Raw genomic sequence first — 15,496 nt, 5'->3', positions numbered from 1 at the left:
CCTGACAACCTGGACCCTCTCGGTCCAATAGCCACCTGCAACCAATTCAGCACCACGCCCATCATCTGTTCCTTCCCACTCTTCCTCACAAAGACCAAGCCCGCTACATACCTACCTAGACCGCCAGGTAGAAGTACTGCCATTTGGTCTGAATCATCTCATCTGGGCTCACCTCCCCAGTACCATCCTTTCCTATACCTTGTATTTTCTGCTGCCCTGAGCCGGTTCTAAGAGCTTTCTTTAAGTCTCCCATCAGCCCTCCTTGACCTAATCACCCAGAGGGACCCCTCTCTCCCTCTCTCCGGGTGGTGCAGGAATCAGCTCTCCCCCGGGCCTCCCCCGAACCCTGGCCTCTCCCTTGCTCAGCCCATTCCTCCCTGCCTCCATCAGCCCCTGGCTCCCTGCTATTCCCTCTGCCCCAGAACCTTCACTGAAGGAGTGGTCACCATGACCACCCCCTGCTGTTAAGCATGCTCCTGCCTGTACTCCCCTGAAGAAAGCTTTCCACTGAAGGCACTGCTTCCCTTTTGCTGCCAAACTTTCATACTTTGATCCTGACACTTTCCCTCATATCCATTACTTTCTTAAAAGCCAGAAATACAGGGACGCCTGGGTGGCTCAGTTGGTTGGACGACCGCCTTCGGCTCAGGTCATGATCCTGGAGTCCCGGGATCAAGTCCCGCATCGGGCTCCCCGCTCCACAGGGAGTCTGCTTCTCTCTCTGACCTTCTCCTTGCTCATGCTCTCTCTCACTGTCTCTCCCTCAAATAAATAAATAAAATCTTTAAAGAAAAAAAAAAAAAGCCAGAAATACAACTCCAGGGTCCACGAGTCCATGGTGCTACGTTCTCCCTGGTCACCAGTGCCAAGGCTTGGCCTCTGGTTAGGCGCTGGCCTGACCTCTGTGGAGCATCCAGCTGTCCTGCCCCACACCTCCGAGACACACCATCTGCTACTGCTCCTCTCCCCTCCTTTGCTGGCTCCCCTTCCTTTTCTCCCATGTGGAGTCCTCACTGTGTTGTCCTTGGCCCTCCTCTCTCCCTTCCAAATGTTCTCTGGAGTGAACTAGCCCTTCCCCCAGCTTCAGCTAGCCAGCCTCCTGACTGAGACCAGGGCGCCATCAGACCATATGCATTTGAATCACCTGGACAATTGACTAAGCCCACCAGATTCTTAGCCTGTTCCATACTACAAATTCAGAATCTCCAGGAGGTAAAGTCAGGAATACTATTCTAGCAAACTTGTATTCTAGCAAACTCGTATTCTAACAAACTCCCACGAGGGATTCTGATCTCACCAGGTGAGAAAACCTCTGATGATAAAGACTACTTATAAATCTTAAGTTCTAGCCCTCATCTCTCTCTCAAACTATCATCTCATACTTGTAACTGCATACTAAACACTCCTGTCTCTTTCTGATGACAGTTCTGTCTCTTTCTCTGACGACATTTCTGTGGAGAACATGAAGAATCATAGATTGTGTTATGGTATACCTAAGTGGATTCAGAACTAGTTGAGTAACCATACCCAACAATACTTGGTCCATGTCAGTCTGGAGGAAAGTCTTTAGCAGCAGTCCACAGGGCTCTGTCCTCAACTCTATCCTGTTCAACATTTTACGTTGATTTGGATGAACACAAAGTTAGCAGGCTTAGCAAATTTTCACATCATGTGAATCTGAACAGATATTTGGTGCCAGACATGGGATCCAAACGATAGAATGATGGGCTAAATCATGTAAGATGACATTTAACAGGGATAAGCACAATCTTACTCCAGTTTTTTAAATTGACTATACAGGAACTGCACCCATTGACCAATCTTATGCACACACATCCATAGACAACCAATTGTTACATACATCCTGATGTGATACAGGAAGAAATACACAGCACACCTACTGAATGATCCTGAATCTGACCAGGCCTCTAGATCTACCTACCAGAAAATACAGGGGATGGAGGAACATGTTAAACACCGCCCCTGGAATACAATCAGCAAAATCCATAAAATGGGAAATTCTCCAAAACGAAGTATCTAGTTTCTCAATAAATAAGCAAGTGGGTGAAAAGGAGAAGGAACGATATATTAGAGATTTCTTCTTTAATAAAGAGACATATTTACCAAATGCAAAGTGTGGACTTTATTTGGATTCTGATTAAAACCATCTGGAAAAAAGATGTTTATGAACACTGATTGGATATTTCATGTAAGAAGGAATTATTATTATTTGCTGTAAGTGATAATAGTACTATGATTTTCTATATATAAAATATATGTATATATACATGTAATACGTATAGAGTTCCTGCCACATAAAGATACGTATTGAAATATTTAGAGGTAATATGTCTGGAATTTGCTTTAAAATAATAAAGTGTGGATGGGGTGAGGTGGGGGTACAGAATGTTACAAGATTAACCATGCATTGATAATTAGAGGAGCTGAGTGATGGATATATGAGTTATTTTATTGTCTAGTTTTGTGAATGAGTAAAATTTGTCTTAAGAAAAAATGAAACAAAATGAAACAAAAAAAACCCACAGGTAGGATAAGACAGCATTTAACAGCCATTAACTGAGGAAGACATGGCGGGGCGGGGGGGTGCCCGATTGTAAGGACAATATGAAGCCTCAGAATGGTAAAACAAAGCTGGGTAGATTCTGAGCAGCGGGAAGAGAACGGCAAATTCTAGAACTAGAAAGGTAAGAGAGCCCCTATGCCACGCCCTGGCCAACCACAGCTAGAGAAGCATTCTGGGTCTTGTTTCTTATGACCAGAGAAGACACACCAAGGAGAGGAAATGCTGGCTTGAGGGCAAGAAATCCTATGTGAAAGGGAACTTGTCTTGAAACCTTTGAAGGCTTATTCTGCAGAGCTGCAGAGGGTCAAATTAGGGCCAGTTAATGCCACGGAGTTAGGGGAAGCCACTTCTGCCTCAATGATAGAAACAACCTCGACTGTTAAAACTGCCAGGAATGGTAACAGCTGCTTTCCAGGTTCAGAAAAATTCAGTGTAATGGCTTGCTGCCCCCTTGTGGGGTTGCAGCAGATTCCCTCCTGGATAGGCTGGGCCTTCTAGCCCCAAAGCTTCCTGACCTGCTTTGGACTGACATTACCTAAGAGATGTCTGCCTTCCCCCCCGTGCTGAGCTGGTCCCATAGGCTTCCTCAGCACTCCTGCTTCTGTCTGCAGCCCCATCAAGCCCTCTGTAGTCTGTCCCCTCCTATACCCTTCAAGACAACCACCCAATCCTATGTGTTCCTCTCCCTTACTACCACCCAGCTTTGATCTAGTGTTTCACTCCAGCCTCCCAATTGGCTCTCCCTGTCTCTCACCCCACCCCTCCAATTTGGTCTGTGCTCTGCTACCGGAAGAAGACATCTTTAAACAATGCTTGTATCAGGCCAACCCTTTCTCAAAAAAAAAAGAAAGAAAGAAAGAAAAGGGAAAAAAAGGCTAAAAGTTATTACAAGATGAAGCCCATGCTCTTCAACTGGGCATTTATAGCTCTCCACTAGCTGGCACCAACTGCCTCCTGCACCTGTAGTCATGGCCTCCCCAGACCACCCTCCCCCCACCACCCCCCAGCTCTCCCTTGGAAGTCTCACACCCTGCCTGCTCTCACCCTGCGGCGTGGCTTGTAGAGGCCTCCACAGAGCAGGTGGTGCATCGCAGCATCCTCCCGGTCCCGGCCACTGCGCACTGTGTCAATCACCTGCAGATCCAGACATGCTCCACTGCCGCTCTCCCTCCTGCAGGAGGCAGGGAACACGTGTGCTAGGGAGGGGCCGGGAGGCACAGGCCAGGGGAGGGCAAAAGGCAAAGGTGCCCACACATCTTCCCTGAAAGGGTTGCAGAGAGAGGGCCCAGTAGAGAGGAGCTTGAGGAATCGGAAGGGGGCTAAAGGACTTACAGCAGGTTGGTGACAGAGGTCTCTGCCACAGAATTGCGGCTGGGCATAGAGGGCAGAGTGAGCCCTGTGGAGGACAACACATGGCCTCCCTGCAGGGGCCAAGACAGAGGTCAGACGGCAGTCAGATGGAGGGTGGCCCAGACAGTCAAAGGGTAATAAAAAGAACAATAGTTAACACTTATTCTGCGCTTTGATCTTCTAGGTACTGTGCTATGCACTTTAAATATTGAATCCACAAAACTCCGTTACATAGGTATTCTTATTCCTGCTTTCTTACAATTGAGGAAACTGAGACTCAGAGACAATAAGGGACTTACCCAAGATCACAAGCCTGTAAGCGATAAGAATTGAACTGCATCTGCTGACTCTAGAGTCCAGCTCTTTCTCAGCTTTCTCTACTGCCTGCCAGACTCTGAATTCAGCATCAGGTCAGGCTGGTTCCTGCAGCTGCCACTTCATCAGACCATGGAGTCAGCTAGGAATTCCCAACTGCCTGCTCAGGTCCTGCCTGTTTGTCACCCCTTCCTGTCTTGATCTACTGGTTACCTGCCAACCCGCCACTGGCTGCTGGCCCACCTGGTCCACGAAGCTGATGGCATCCCGGATGTTGAGTCTATAGTACACATCCCAGATCTGGTCCCGGATGCGGTAGGCTGACCGCCGCATCAGCAGCTGACTCAGGTACTTCTTGTCAAACTGCTCCCACCTACGGAGGATGTCAGGCCCAGCCCTGAGTGCCATCCCCAAAGCCCAGCTGGCTGGCCCTTCCTCAAATGGGGCAGGGGCACTGCCAGCACTGGCCTGGCTCTCTTGGTGTGGGCCTCAGCCATGGAGTATCTCATAGCTATTCCTGGCCCTTATGGAACTTAAAGCATTATGGGAAAGACTGACATTAAATTGAAGTTATTGTGAAAAACTAAAATTGCAATCACAGCAAGAACTACAAAGGATATAGTATGATAGGGATTTGTCCTAGTCAGGGAGGCCAGGAAAGTCCTCCTAGAGATTTGATGCCTGTGGTGAGATCTGAAGGCTGAACAGAGGTTAAGTAGGTTGAGGAGGAGGCAGGGAATGTTCTGATATACAGAATATGGGCAAAGGTCCCAGTGGCAGGGTGGGGGATGCACAGTGGGTCCTGAGGTTCTAAACCAGATCTGTGTAATGAGCAAGCAGAGAGTCGAAGGCAGAGCAGAGCACGATGAGGCTGGAGTCTGGCAGGTGCCAGACAACACAGGGCCAAGCAGGCTTCCCTGGGAAAACCTGTCTTATCCTGAGAGTACTGGGATGCCACTGAAGAGCTCCTGGCAGAAGTCAGCCAGCCCAAGTCTGGCTGTATCCCTTCTCAGAAGTGTGGCACATCCCCAGTGCTGCCCTGGCTGGTGGGGCTGGTGTTGCTGAAGGAGCCTTGGGGGAGCTCCCTCACCTGTCCCTCCAGTAGTGATAGCCATGGTGCCCCACAACGTCCTCCACTGCAGCCAGAATGTGGTCAAAAGTCTAGAAGGGGGTGGGTAGGGGGACTGGATCAGGACTCTGCTCAAAACAGAAGGAAGAGAGGTATGGGTGGAGGGATGGGGTTTGGTACCCACGTGCTCATGCAGCTCCTGGTTCAGGGTAGGTTTGTGATGCTCACTCCTCTTCACCTTCAGCCACTTGACCAGTGGCTTGATGGTTAAGCCCTATGGACAGGCAGCAGGTGAGCCCTGCCCTATCCAGTTCCCTGCTGCCTTTCTCTCCCCGTAATTAGACCTCAGCTCTGGACCTCCACCTCACTGCACTCAAGGTCTGGTAAGTCAGATCCCTATTCCCCAAAGAGAGGAGCCCCGGTCCCAAAGGCTCCACGCCTCCCCCAGGGCCTGCCGGACCCTCTCCCTACCCAGCCTCATGGGCTCTCCCACCTGCACAATGACTGTGAAGAAGACCACCACAATAGTGGTGGCCACAAAGTAGTCCTTGGCAGGGACCTTGGTCCTGTCCAGTAGGATGACGAGAGCGAAGGCCACAGCCCCCCGCAGGCCCCCATAGGACATCACCACCTGGTCAATCTTGTCCAGAGGGACCAGCCGGAACTGATTCAGCACCCACGTCTGCAGGACTACGCCTACAGCAGGAGGGAGGCCAGTGGGAGCAGGGCATTGGGAGTGGAGGACCCAGGAGTGGATGGCACCCAGTATCTGGGCTAGGGTCTCACAGGGGTTGGGGGGGGTGAGCAACGGGGCTGGGGGTGGGGGCTTAGGAACTGACAAGGATGTGGACTCAAACTGGGGGATGCACTGGGGCAGGGCAGGAAGGAGAGTGGGAAACCAGAGGGTACTGGCAATACCGAGGGCTCGGAAGAACAGGATGAAGAAGAGGGTGCCCAGCACCAGCCCAGAATCCCAGGCCCACTTGGAAGAGTCCACAGCTGAGATGCCAAGCAGCATGAAGATGACAGTCTCAGCGCAGCTGGCTAGAGTCTTCATTGTATATTTGACAGCCGTGCGTGACTTATGGGAGATGTTGGCCTCCACGTACTTCTTACAGCCCAGGCCACACATAGTCACCCTGGGAGAGGAATGGACAGACAAGGCAAGTAAGGAGGGGTTGCAACCTCTGGGGTTGGAGCGTGCCGCAGGAGGGGTGTTGCCCATCACAGGATGTCAGGCCATCAGAGCTGAGCCCAGAGACATAGAGATTATCTCAGGATAGCTAGTGGTGGCTGGTCTTGGGATAAGGCTCCAAATCTGCAGGTTCCCACTCAGTGCCTCCTGGAGGGGAAGCTGGGAGAAACATGCTCTGACTAGCATCCTCTCTGAGGCACCTTTTACAGTGCTGCAGCCATTAGAGCTGGTGGCACCAGGCCTTGAGGTCCACTTCTAGCTCAGCCTATACCCCAGAGAGTGCTTCAGGCAGAAGAAGGTTGGGTTCTGAGGTGCCCAGGGCAGTGCTACAGGCAGATCCTGAAACATTACCTGAGGTCTGTCATCTCCCCAGGGGAGTTTGAGGCTCCCACTACCACAACGGCTCAGGGAAGCCCACTGCTTCCTCAGGGTCCTGCTTCTGCCCACATAAGGGGCAACCATCTCCAATGCCCCCTCCCAGCTGCCTACATGCAAGGCCCCCAGGACTCACGCAAGAATAGCAGAAAGCGAGGCCATTTCAGCAGTGAGGTAGGCTGCATAGGCGAGGAGGAAGACCAGCAGCGGCTCGATGATGCGGACCCGCTTGGTGAAGCGTGTGGTCAGGGCCAGGAGGAAGGCAAAGACTAAGCCCACAGCTGCCCCGCCCAGACTGACCACAAACAGGGAGGCTGGGGGAGGAGTGGGTTGTCAGCATGACCCCTGGCCCGGACCCCACCCGGGCAGTCAAGACTGCTGCCTGGCAGGGAGCGGAGGACAATGCCCACTGTACCCCCGGGGGTCAGGATCCCAAAGCCAGGATCCCGGGAGAGCCACTCCTTCTCAGATTTGGGGGACCCCATTTCTCCATAGTGGAGGGAAGGGAATGAGGCAACCCAAAAGCCTCTGCTGTCCTGACACAGCTGGGGGGGCAGGGACTCAGCAACCCAGCCAAGAGGGGAAAATACTGACCGACTCCTTTCAGGTAGTCAGCAGCCTGCACGTTGGCAGAGCCCATCTCCACAAAGGAGTTGCAGACCTTGTACAGCACCTGAGTGAGAAGAGGAGAGTCAGGAGCAAGGAGAGGGAAGCCCCAACTGGGACTGCCAGGAGAAGGTGAAAACTGAGGCCATGTTTCTTCCCCAGGAGACCCAGGGAAGGGTCTGAGCATGCTCAGACACCCAACCAGTCAGAGCATGGCAGTGGGGGTCAGGGAATGGCAGCCAACTGAGCACTCTCACCACGGTGACGGCATCATTGAGCAGGGACTCGCCAAAGACGATGATAAAGAGAGTGTCGTTGACGTGCACCTCCTCAAAGACAGCCAGCACAGCCACGGGGTCCACTGCTGAGATGAGGCTCCCGAATAGCAGAAAGTCCAACAAGCTGGCCTGCACTCGAGGGGCTTTTGAGGGATAGATGGGGGACAGCAGCTGGTGAGGTATCCAGTCTCCCACAGCATTCCCTGTGACAAGCCCTAGCTTCCCACCCCACTGTGGAAACAAGGATGCCCAGAGAGGACTTGGGATGGTGAAGAGTGTCAGCCCGCAGGTCAGGAGACTTGAGCCTAAGGCCTGGCTTTGCCACTTACCATCTCTGTGATGTTGGCGCTGTCACTGTCACATGACTTCTCTTAAGCCATGCCTCCTCATCTGCCTACCTCACGAGATTGCTGCAAAATCAACCCAGGAGATGGCTAAGAAAGCTCTAAGTAACCTGAAAAGTTAAGGGGGTGCTGAGAATAAAAATTTCAACTACAGTAGTAAGAACCACTAGCTGGTGGAAACTGGCTGCTGACTGGCTTTATTAGAGACAAGAACAAGAGAGTGCTTTCTCCCACATCTGTGGTTCTCAGCCTAAGGGATGTGACACAATTCTCAGCAGGAGGGGGAGGGACTGTCCATCTATGAGAGCTCAGTATGCTAGGAAAACACCCACCGTGGGGAGAACTTGAATATGACATAGAGTCTCTGTGAGCTTCAGTTTCTTCATGTATATACTGAGAATAGTAACAGTATCTACCTCAAAAGCTTCTTTATTTAGCCAGAGCCTCATGCATAGTAAGCACCTAATAGATATTACTTATTGTTATTCTTATCTAATGTCCTCCCTTCCCTTCCTGCCCCGAAGAGTTCACTCACCCATTCGGAAAACCAGGTTGGAGTCCTCAAGTAGAAATTGCAAACCTCCCCTTGTGCCTTGGAAGAAGTCTGAATTATCAAAATTCAGAATTGAATGGATTTGGGTATAGGAAATGAGGAGGAAGGGAGTAGGAAGGCAGCCTGAGGGCAAAGAGCCCCAGTAAAACAGACCTCTCCTACTAACCTTGGACCTATTATCAAATGAACCTAAGGACTTCTATTTCCTCATCTATTAAGTGGGACAAATTACATGCTAAAAGGGTTGCTGTAAAGAGTCCGTGGGATAAGTAAAGAGAGAACACTCAGTGTAATGTACTGCATTCTGTGGATGTATAATGTGGATTTAATAATAATAATAATAATAGGGGAACCTGGGTGGCTCAGTTGGTTGTGTGACTGCCTTCGGCTCGGGTCGTGATCCCAGAGTCCTGGGATCGAGTCCCGCATCGGACTCCCTGCTCGTTGGAGAGTCTGCTTTTCCCTCTGACTTTCTCCCCTCTCATGCTCTCTCTGTCTCTCTCTCAAATAAATAATTAAAATCTTTAAAAATAATAATAATAATTGTAATAATAATAACAACAACAACAACAACAACACAACAACAACAATAGGGGTGCCTGGCTGGCTCAGTCATAAGAGCATGTGACTCTTGACCTCAAGGTTACCAGTTCAAGCCCCATGTTAGGTGTAGAGATTACTTAAAAAAAAAAAATTTAGGGGTCCCTAGGTGGCAGTTGGTTGGGTGCCCGACTTGGTTTTGGCTCAGGTCCTGATCTCAGCATCTTGAGATCCAGCGCCGCCTTGGGCTTAGCGCTCAGCAAGTGTCCTTGATTCTCTTCTCCCTCTGCCCCTCCCTACTATGCGCACATACTCTCTCAAATAAATGAATAAATCTTTAAAAAAAAGAAAAGAAAAGTAAAGGGGTGCCTGGCTGGCTCACTGAATGAAGCATGTGACTCCTGATCTTAGCATTGTAGGTTCAAGCCCCATGTTGGGTGTAGAGATTGCTTAAAAATAAAATCTTTTTTGGGCGCCTGCGTGGCTCAGTGGGTTAAGCCACTGCCTTCGGCTCAGGTCATGATCTCAGGGTCCTGGGATCGAGTCCCGCATCGGGCTCTCTGCTCAGCAGGGAGCCTGTTTCCTCCTCTCTCTCTCTGCCTGCCTCTCTGCCTACTTGTGATCTCTCTCTGTCAAATAAATAAATAAAATCTTTAAAAAAAATAAAATCTTTTTTAAAAAGTTAAAAAAGAATCTTAATTTTAAGAAAAAATAATAATAACAGAAAACCACCCTGACGTGACTTGGGCAGAGCCAGGATGGTTGGCCCTCATGGAACAGTGAATCGTATCTCAGGGGAGCAAGGCTGGCAAGTGGCAGTGTGGTGACAGAGGGCAGGAGGCAGCAGAGTAGTAATGCAGGCTTCCCAGCCTCGGCAGCCCACACACAGCTGGGAGCCAGGCCTCTGCTCAGCTGTCATGCTGCAGGAGCCCAGACTCAACTGGCAGAGACCTAAATGAAGGCTGAAAGCCCATCTGGAGTGTTGCCTTGCACTCCAGGTGGGAGCGACCTAAGATGGAGCTCTCAGGGCATGGCTCTTGCCAATATGGGATCTCCAGAGCTGGAGAAGGGAGTTGGGTGACGAATCTAGTAAAGTCTCCCTCTGCCAGTCCAGGTCCTAGGGTCACTTACCCACAAGTCCAGCCTGCTGCAGGCCCCAGAGGGCAGCACCTGTTGTGAAGGCATTCCATAGCGTGCCCACCACGGCGTAGGTGAGGATGGCACCCAAATTGTCAAAGAACAGCCTGCTAGGCATGAAATAGCCCGAGTCCAGCACAATAGGAGGCAGCAGGAAGAGGAAGAATGTGCCTGGCTCCAGCTGGTACTCAGCTTTCTTGGCCACAGCCAAGACAATGCCTCCAAGCACCAGTCCCAGCAAAATCAGCAGGCAGCTCTCAGGAACCAGCGATGTCACCTTCCGAGACAAGTGAAACACTACAATGCAAGAAGAGGGCAGGATCTATCAGCTTATGGGACGGGGAGACACACACACACACACACACACACACACACACACACAGGTCTTTAACCTCCCAGTCTCAGAGGGTTATCCAAGGTCAGGAAACCTGACCCTGGGACCAAGGAGGAGAAAAGAAAGGCAAGACTGCTCACATCTCCAGCTTGCATGGCTACAAGCCCTCTGCTGCAGCTAAGGTTGTCTGTCTCTTGATGCTTCTGTCATGGTAACATAGGCCTTTGCTTGCTCTTTCCATTTCTGGAAATGTCCCCTCCTCTCTACTCTCATCCTCAGGGGACCTCACCTTTCTCTCTGAGCTCCCTTATTCATGGCTATTATTTGAGCCTCAGCAAATGTTAGTTGGTATATTTTTATGCATAACATAGCTATAAAAATCAGGGCCTCTACAGTCAGGCTGTCTGCATTTGAAAACTAGCTCCTCTATTTCCTAGTTCCATGGGCTCTGAACACTTAACTTCACCTCTCTTTCAGTTTTCTCATGAGCAAAATGGGAGTAAAAACAGTCATCATCTCATAGAGTTGCTGGGAGGTTTAAATAAAACAATCTACTTGATAGCACTTAACCCAGTGCTTTATCATAAGCACTCAGTAAACATTACCTAATATATTATGTCCTGCTTCCTAACTAGACCATAACACATATTATACACCCTAACCTAATGTGCTTCTCATTATATAGGTTCAACTAATGACACAATAGCTTTAAATTAAATTAAAACAACAGTTTTAAAAACACTGGGTTTTTAGCAAGAAGATCTCCAGTTCTTCTGGCTCCATCACTTTCTAATGTGTGATCTCAAACTATTTAATGTACCTGAACTTCAATTTCCTCTCCTGTAATATAGGAAAAATACCTTTCACCCAGGGTGAGGATAAAATGATATAGTGTGAATGTGTCCAGCAGGATATCAGATATATAGTAGGTTCTCAACAAATGTTGATTGAAAATGACTCTAGGGAAGGGGTGCCTAGCTGGCTCAGTCAGTGAAGCATGCCACTCTTGATCTCGGGGTTGTGACTTTGAGTTGTATATAGAGATTACGTAAAAATAAAAAATCTTGGGGCGCCTGGGTGGCTCAGTGGGTTAAGCCTCTGCCTTCAGCACAGGTCATGATTCCAGGGTCCTGGGATCGAGCCCCACATCGGGCTCTCTGCTCGGCAGGGAGCCTGCTTCCCCCTCTCTCTCTGCCTGCCTCTCTGCCTACTTGTGATCTCTCTCTCTCTGTCAAATAAATAAAATCTTTTTAAAAAAAAAAGAAAATATTAAAAAAATTTAAAAAATTAAAAATCTTTTTTAAAAAATGGCTCTGTGGGAAAATAATGACAGGACCTGTCCCCAGGAAAAGAAGAGAAGTATGAAATGGGTGTCTAGCATTATTGCCACTCCTATCTTTCCCCACTAAAATAAACTCTTTTGGCTTTCCCCTGGGCCCTGAGATCCGAAGTAAACACCTCTGCCCATACCTGGAGTGGCAGATAATGGAAGTGGCCTCCACATTAGCATATGTCAGACCCAATGCTAAGACAGTGTGCCCTTTGGAAGCTGTACCCAAAGGGCTTAGAGCAATTCCAGGCACATAATGGGAACTACATAAATTTCTGTTGAATAAAAGGGAAAAAAACTTCCTAGCAATGAAGCTGAGGGAAGGTATCCCTGATTGTCCTACTGATCTCTCCTATCCTCTGTGAGGATTTGTCTGTGTTTGTGTGTGTGGGGGGGGTGCTAATGAAGAGGCTCTCTTCTACCTCCAGAGGAGGTGACTTCCAACCTAGCCAAAACACTAGTATTTATGGGGGAAACTACGTTTGTTGCTATATAAGCCCCATATAAGACAGTAACTTTCCCGCAACTCATAGACTCCTCAACAAACCCAATTCTCAGCTCCCAAATCTAGGCTCCTCCCACTTGCTCCCATTGCTGCCAGGCTCTAAGGTAAATTCAGTCATAGATCTGCCCACACACATCCCTACCTTCAGTTCCCCTCTCCTCTCCTTCAGGGACTCCATTCCATTCTCACTTCCAGGGCATGCATCAGCCCCAACACTGCAATCCAAAAACCCATCACCAAATCCTGTTCTCAGGCAGAGCTAGGTTCCCTGAAGGCATTCAGGCCCCATTTTCCGTTATTAATGGGCTGCCAGAACAGAGTGGAAAGTAGTTCTGTTCCTGCCCAGCCTCCCCTCATCCCCAGCAGAGTCCCTGGGGGAGTAGAGGGGCAAATTCTAAGCTGTGTGATTCCTACAGGAAGACTGTATTGGTGAGATTGGAGTACAGCCTGTGCCAGCATAGCTGGGGAGTGAGTAGCAACGCTCAGCTATAATTAGTCACCCCCACAGCAGAGCCTGAACAACAGGGAGAAGGAGGAGGGTCTCTGGTGGGAGGAGGGACCAGTGGCTGCTCAGAAGTGGGGAGGAAGGGGCAAAGACAAGGAAAAGCAGCTGTATTCAAGGTAAGGAATATGAAGAACAACCTTCAATGTTGTGCAGACTGACGAAGGTCGGATGTATGAAAGCACCTAGTGTAGGCAGCAGAGAGTAAGGCCCTAATAAATGGAAGGTTTTCTTTTCTTTTTTTTTTTTTTTTTACCCTGAAATGGGAAGAATGTAGACCTGAATTATTGGGGGGGGGGTCCTTTTAAGCACACCTAAAGAAGGGTGCATCTATAGGAGAGCAGAGGGGAGCTAGAGGAAAAGTGGCAGTCTAGTATCCCAAGAGAGTGGACACTTGTACGTGGTCTCCTAGGAAGACTGCTTCTGCAGATCCAGAATGCCTGGATTTGCTGGAGGACACTATCTCCACAATATCCCCACACATCTTTGTTGCTGACAGAGGTTTCTAGGAGCCTGGAGATTGGTGGAGAAGAGGCCAGACCAAAGGGCTTACGCGGAGGAGGGGTGCTGAGAGAGCAAAGGAGTGTAGGGATGAGGCTGGAGAGAGCTGGGGCAGCCCTCAGAGAAGGCCAATCCTCAGACCTCCACCGCGGGGAGGGGAGGAGGAAGAGAGGGCGCAGGAACTCTGAGAGCCCGGATTTGTGGAATCGGAACCTGAGTCCTGGCACTGTGCAAGAAGCCGACCCAGATCTGGGGACTGGGGGTTGAGGGCGGGTCCGCTGCCGGCCGCTGGCCTGGCGCTCACACACACGCACTCACCGATTTTGGCCAGGCTGGCCACCAGGATCCACAGGGCTACCAGGTAGGGCGCCTCCACCTCGTGCCACTGCCAGCGGAAGAGCGCCAGCCCTGGGGGAGGCTCGCCGGACGACCCTGGCTCCTGGGTGGGCGCTTCGGTGGTGGCCGCCCCCGCCAGGGGCAGCCCGAGCAGCGGGAGTGAGGCGAGCAGCATCCTGCTGCCTGCCTAGCAGCCCTCCCAGCACCGCACGGCCGCCGGCCCCGCGTCGCCGCCGCGCCTACCGGCCGCCCCCGCGTCACAAGCACGTGGGGCTCGCTCCCCCCAATCCCAGCTCCGAAACCCCCAAGCCGGGTCCGGACTCCGAGACCGTGCCCCGGGCGTCCGGACTCTGGACCCCTGCTCCTCCCGCTCTAGACCAGTCTGAGCTCTGGAAACCCCCCAGTCCAGCTCTCCAAGTCCCGAAACCTATTCCTTCGAGTCCAATCCCCCAAACCTTCCCCAAAGCTCCTCTGACCCGGTTTCAGAGCTGTGAGGTGCCCCAGCCCTCCGGAGGCGCGGCCGCTTCCCACCCGCCGAAGGAGGTAGCCGGTCGCGGAAGGGGAGGGGGTCTGCGGGGGGCGGGGTGCGGGCCGGAGGGGCTCATCTCCCTCACAGCTAGTGCAGACCCGCGGCGAGGAGCCCGCAGCTGGTACTGAAGGCGCGGGCCCCGCCGCTGCCGCGTGCAGACGGCAGGGGGCAGTGCGCCGCCGCCCTCCAGAGCCTAGGACCCCCTTCGGGCCCCCGCCCAGACCAGCGCTGCGCACGCGCACTGGGCGCTCCCAGAAGGACGTGATGGACAACGCTGTCCTTCCTCAAGTCCCCAGAAACCCCAAGACCCACACTGGGCCCAGCTCATTCGAGGCTGATAAGGAAGCTGTTCTTCCAAATCGAGGAGCATCCAGCTTCCCTTTCGGTCAAAGTACAAGGAAGTCTCACCTTTTCCATGAACAGAAGGGAACCTATCTTCTTCCTTCCTTAAACTATGAGAAAACGCAGCCTATCGATTTCCTTCAAACTAAAAGGGATCCACTCACCTTTTCCCCCAAACCTGAGAGGCATTTGGCCTATCTCACCCCAAACTGAGGAGGACCGTCTCCATTTTTCATTCAAGCTGTGGGGCATCCATCCCACATCTTACCCTAAACTGAGAAAAACGTTCTACCTCCTCACTCAATTTTCCCAGAGCCGAGGGGCACCCACCCGTCCCTTTTCTTACCTAAACTAAAGGGAAATGACCCCACGTCTTCCTTAAAACTGAGTGGAACCTATTTTCACTTCTTGCTCCAAACTGAAAGGGACCCATCTCCCTGCTTTCCCCAAATGACGGAATCCCATCCACTTCATCCTCAAACTGAAGGAATCGGGACCATCTCGTCCCTAAACTCAGGGAGACCTGGCCGGCCGTTAGCTGAAAAATTTCCGCCCCACCCGCCCGAATAACCCCTCAACAAGAAGGTAGCCTCACCCCCAAGAACCCCAAAGAAAACCTCTCCGCACTGGGCACGTTCTTAAAGGCGGGGCTCGAGCTCGGGTTTTCCCGCCGGCAGAGCCAGTGAACTAACGGGAACACGAGAGCGCCCTCTGAGTGGCTGGCGGCAAGCCCCGCCCCTGGCAGTGATTGCGCCTCCCCGCGCTTTCAGG

At 51.2% G+C, this 15,496-nt stretch overlaps 1 protein-coding gene across 10 annotated transcripts in view; it reads right to left on the bottom strand.

The window, feature by feature from the left end:
- SLC9A5 (solute carrier family 9 member A5) overlaps window positions 1-15,441 on the bottom strand; it is a 26,212-nt gene extending 10,771 nt beyond the window's left edge. For 3 of the 10 annotated variants that reach the window (XR_004281185.1, XM_032324305.1, XM_032324301.1), the window contains exons 1-11: window positions 13,837-15,439; window positions 10,341-10,643; window positions 7,752-7,915; window positions 7,483-7,561; window positions 7,025-7,202; window positions 5,812-6,457; window positions 5,503-5,592; window positions 5,340-5,410; window positions 4,493-4,622; window positions 3,917-4,005; window positions 3,629-3,755 (exon numbers count right to left, since the gene is read on the bottom strand). Coding sequence is in view for 9 of the 10 variants with exons in the window: in XM_032324305.1 (XP_032180196.1) it covers window positions 3,629-3,755; window positions 3,917-4,005; window positions 4,493-4,622; window positions 5,340-5,410; window positions 5,503-5,592; window positions 5,812-6,457; window positions 7,025-7,202; window positions 7,483-7,561; window positions 7,752-7,915; window positions 10,341-10,643; window positions 13,837-14,029 (2,070 nt within the window). In the remaining variant the exon portion in view is untranslated. Of the gene's footprint in view, window positions 1-3,628; window positions 3,756-3,916; window positions 4,006-4,492; window positions 4,623-5,339; window positions 5,411-5,502; window positions 5,593-5,811; window positions 6,458-7,024; window positions 7,203-7,482; window positions 7,562-7,751; window positions 7,916-8,101; window positions 9,057-10,340; window positions 10,644-13,836 lie in introns of those variants that run through there. The other 7 variants (XM_032324302.1, XM_032324304.1, XM_032324300.1 and 4 more) reach the window with 5 other exon arrangements.
- Window positions 15,442-15,496: the final 55 nt, after the last annotated feature.

The sequence above is a fragment of the Mustela erminea genome, chromosome 19 (assembly GCF_009829155.1).
Source record: "Mustela erminea isolate mMusErm1 chromosome 19, mMusErm1.Pri, whole genome shotgun sequence".
Taxonomy (NCBI): domain Eukaryota; kingdom Metazoa; phylum Chordata; class Mammalia; order Carnivora; family Mustelidae; genus Mustela; species Mustela erminea.
Note: the sequence above shows the minus strand (reverse complement) of the source record. Positions and strands in the feature narration are given on the sequence as shown.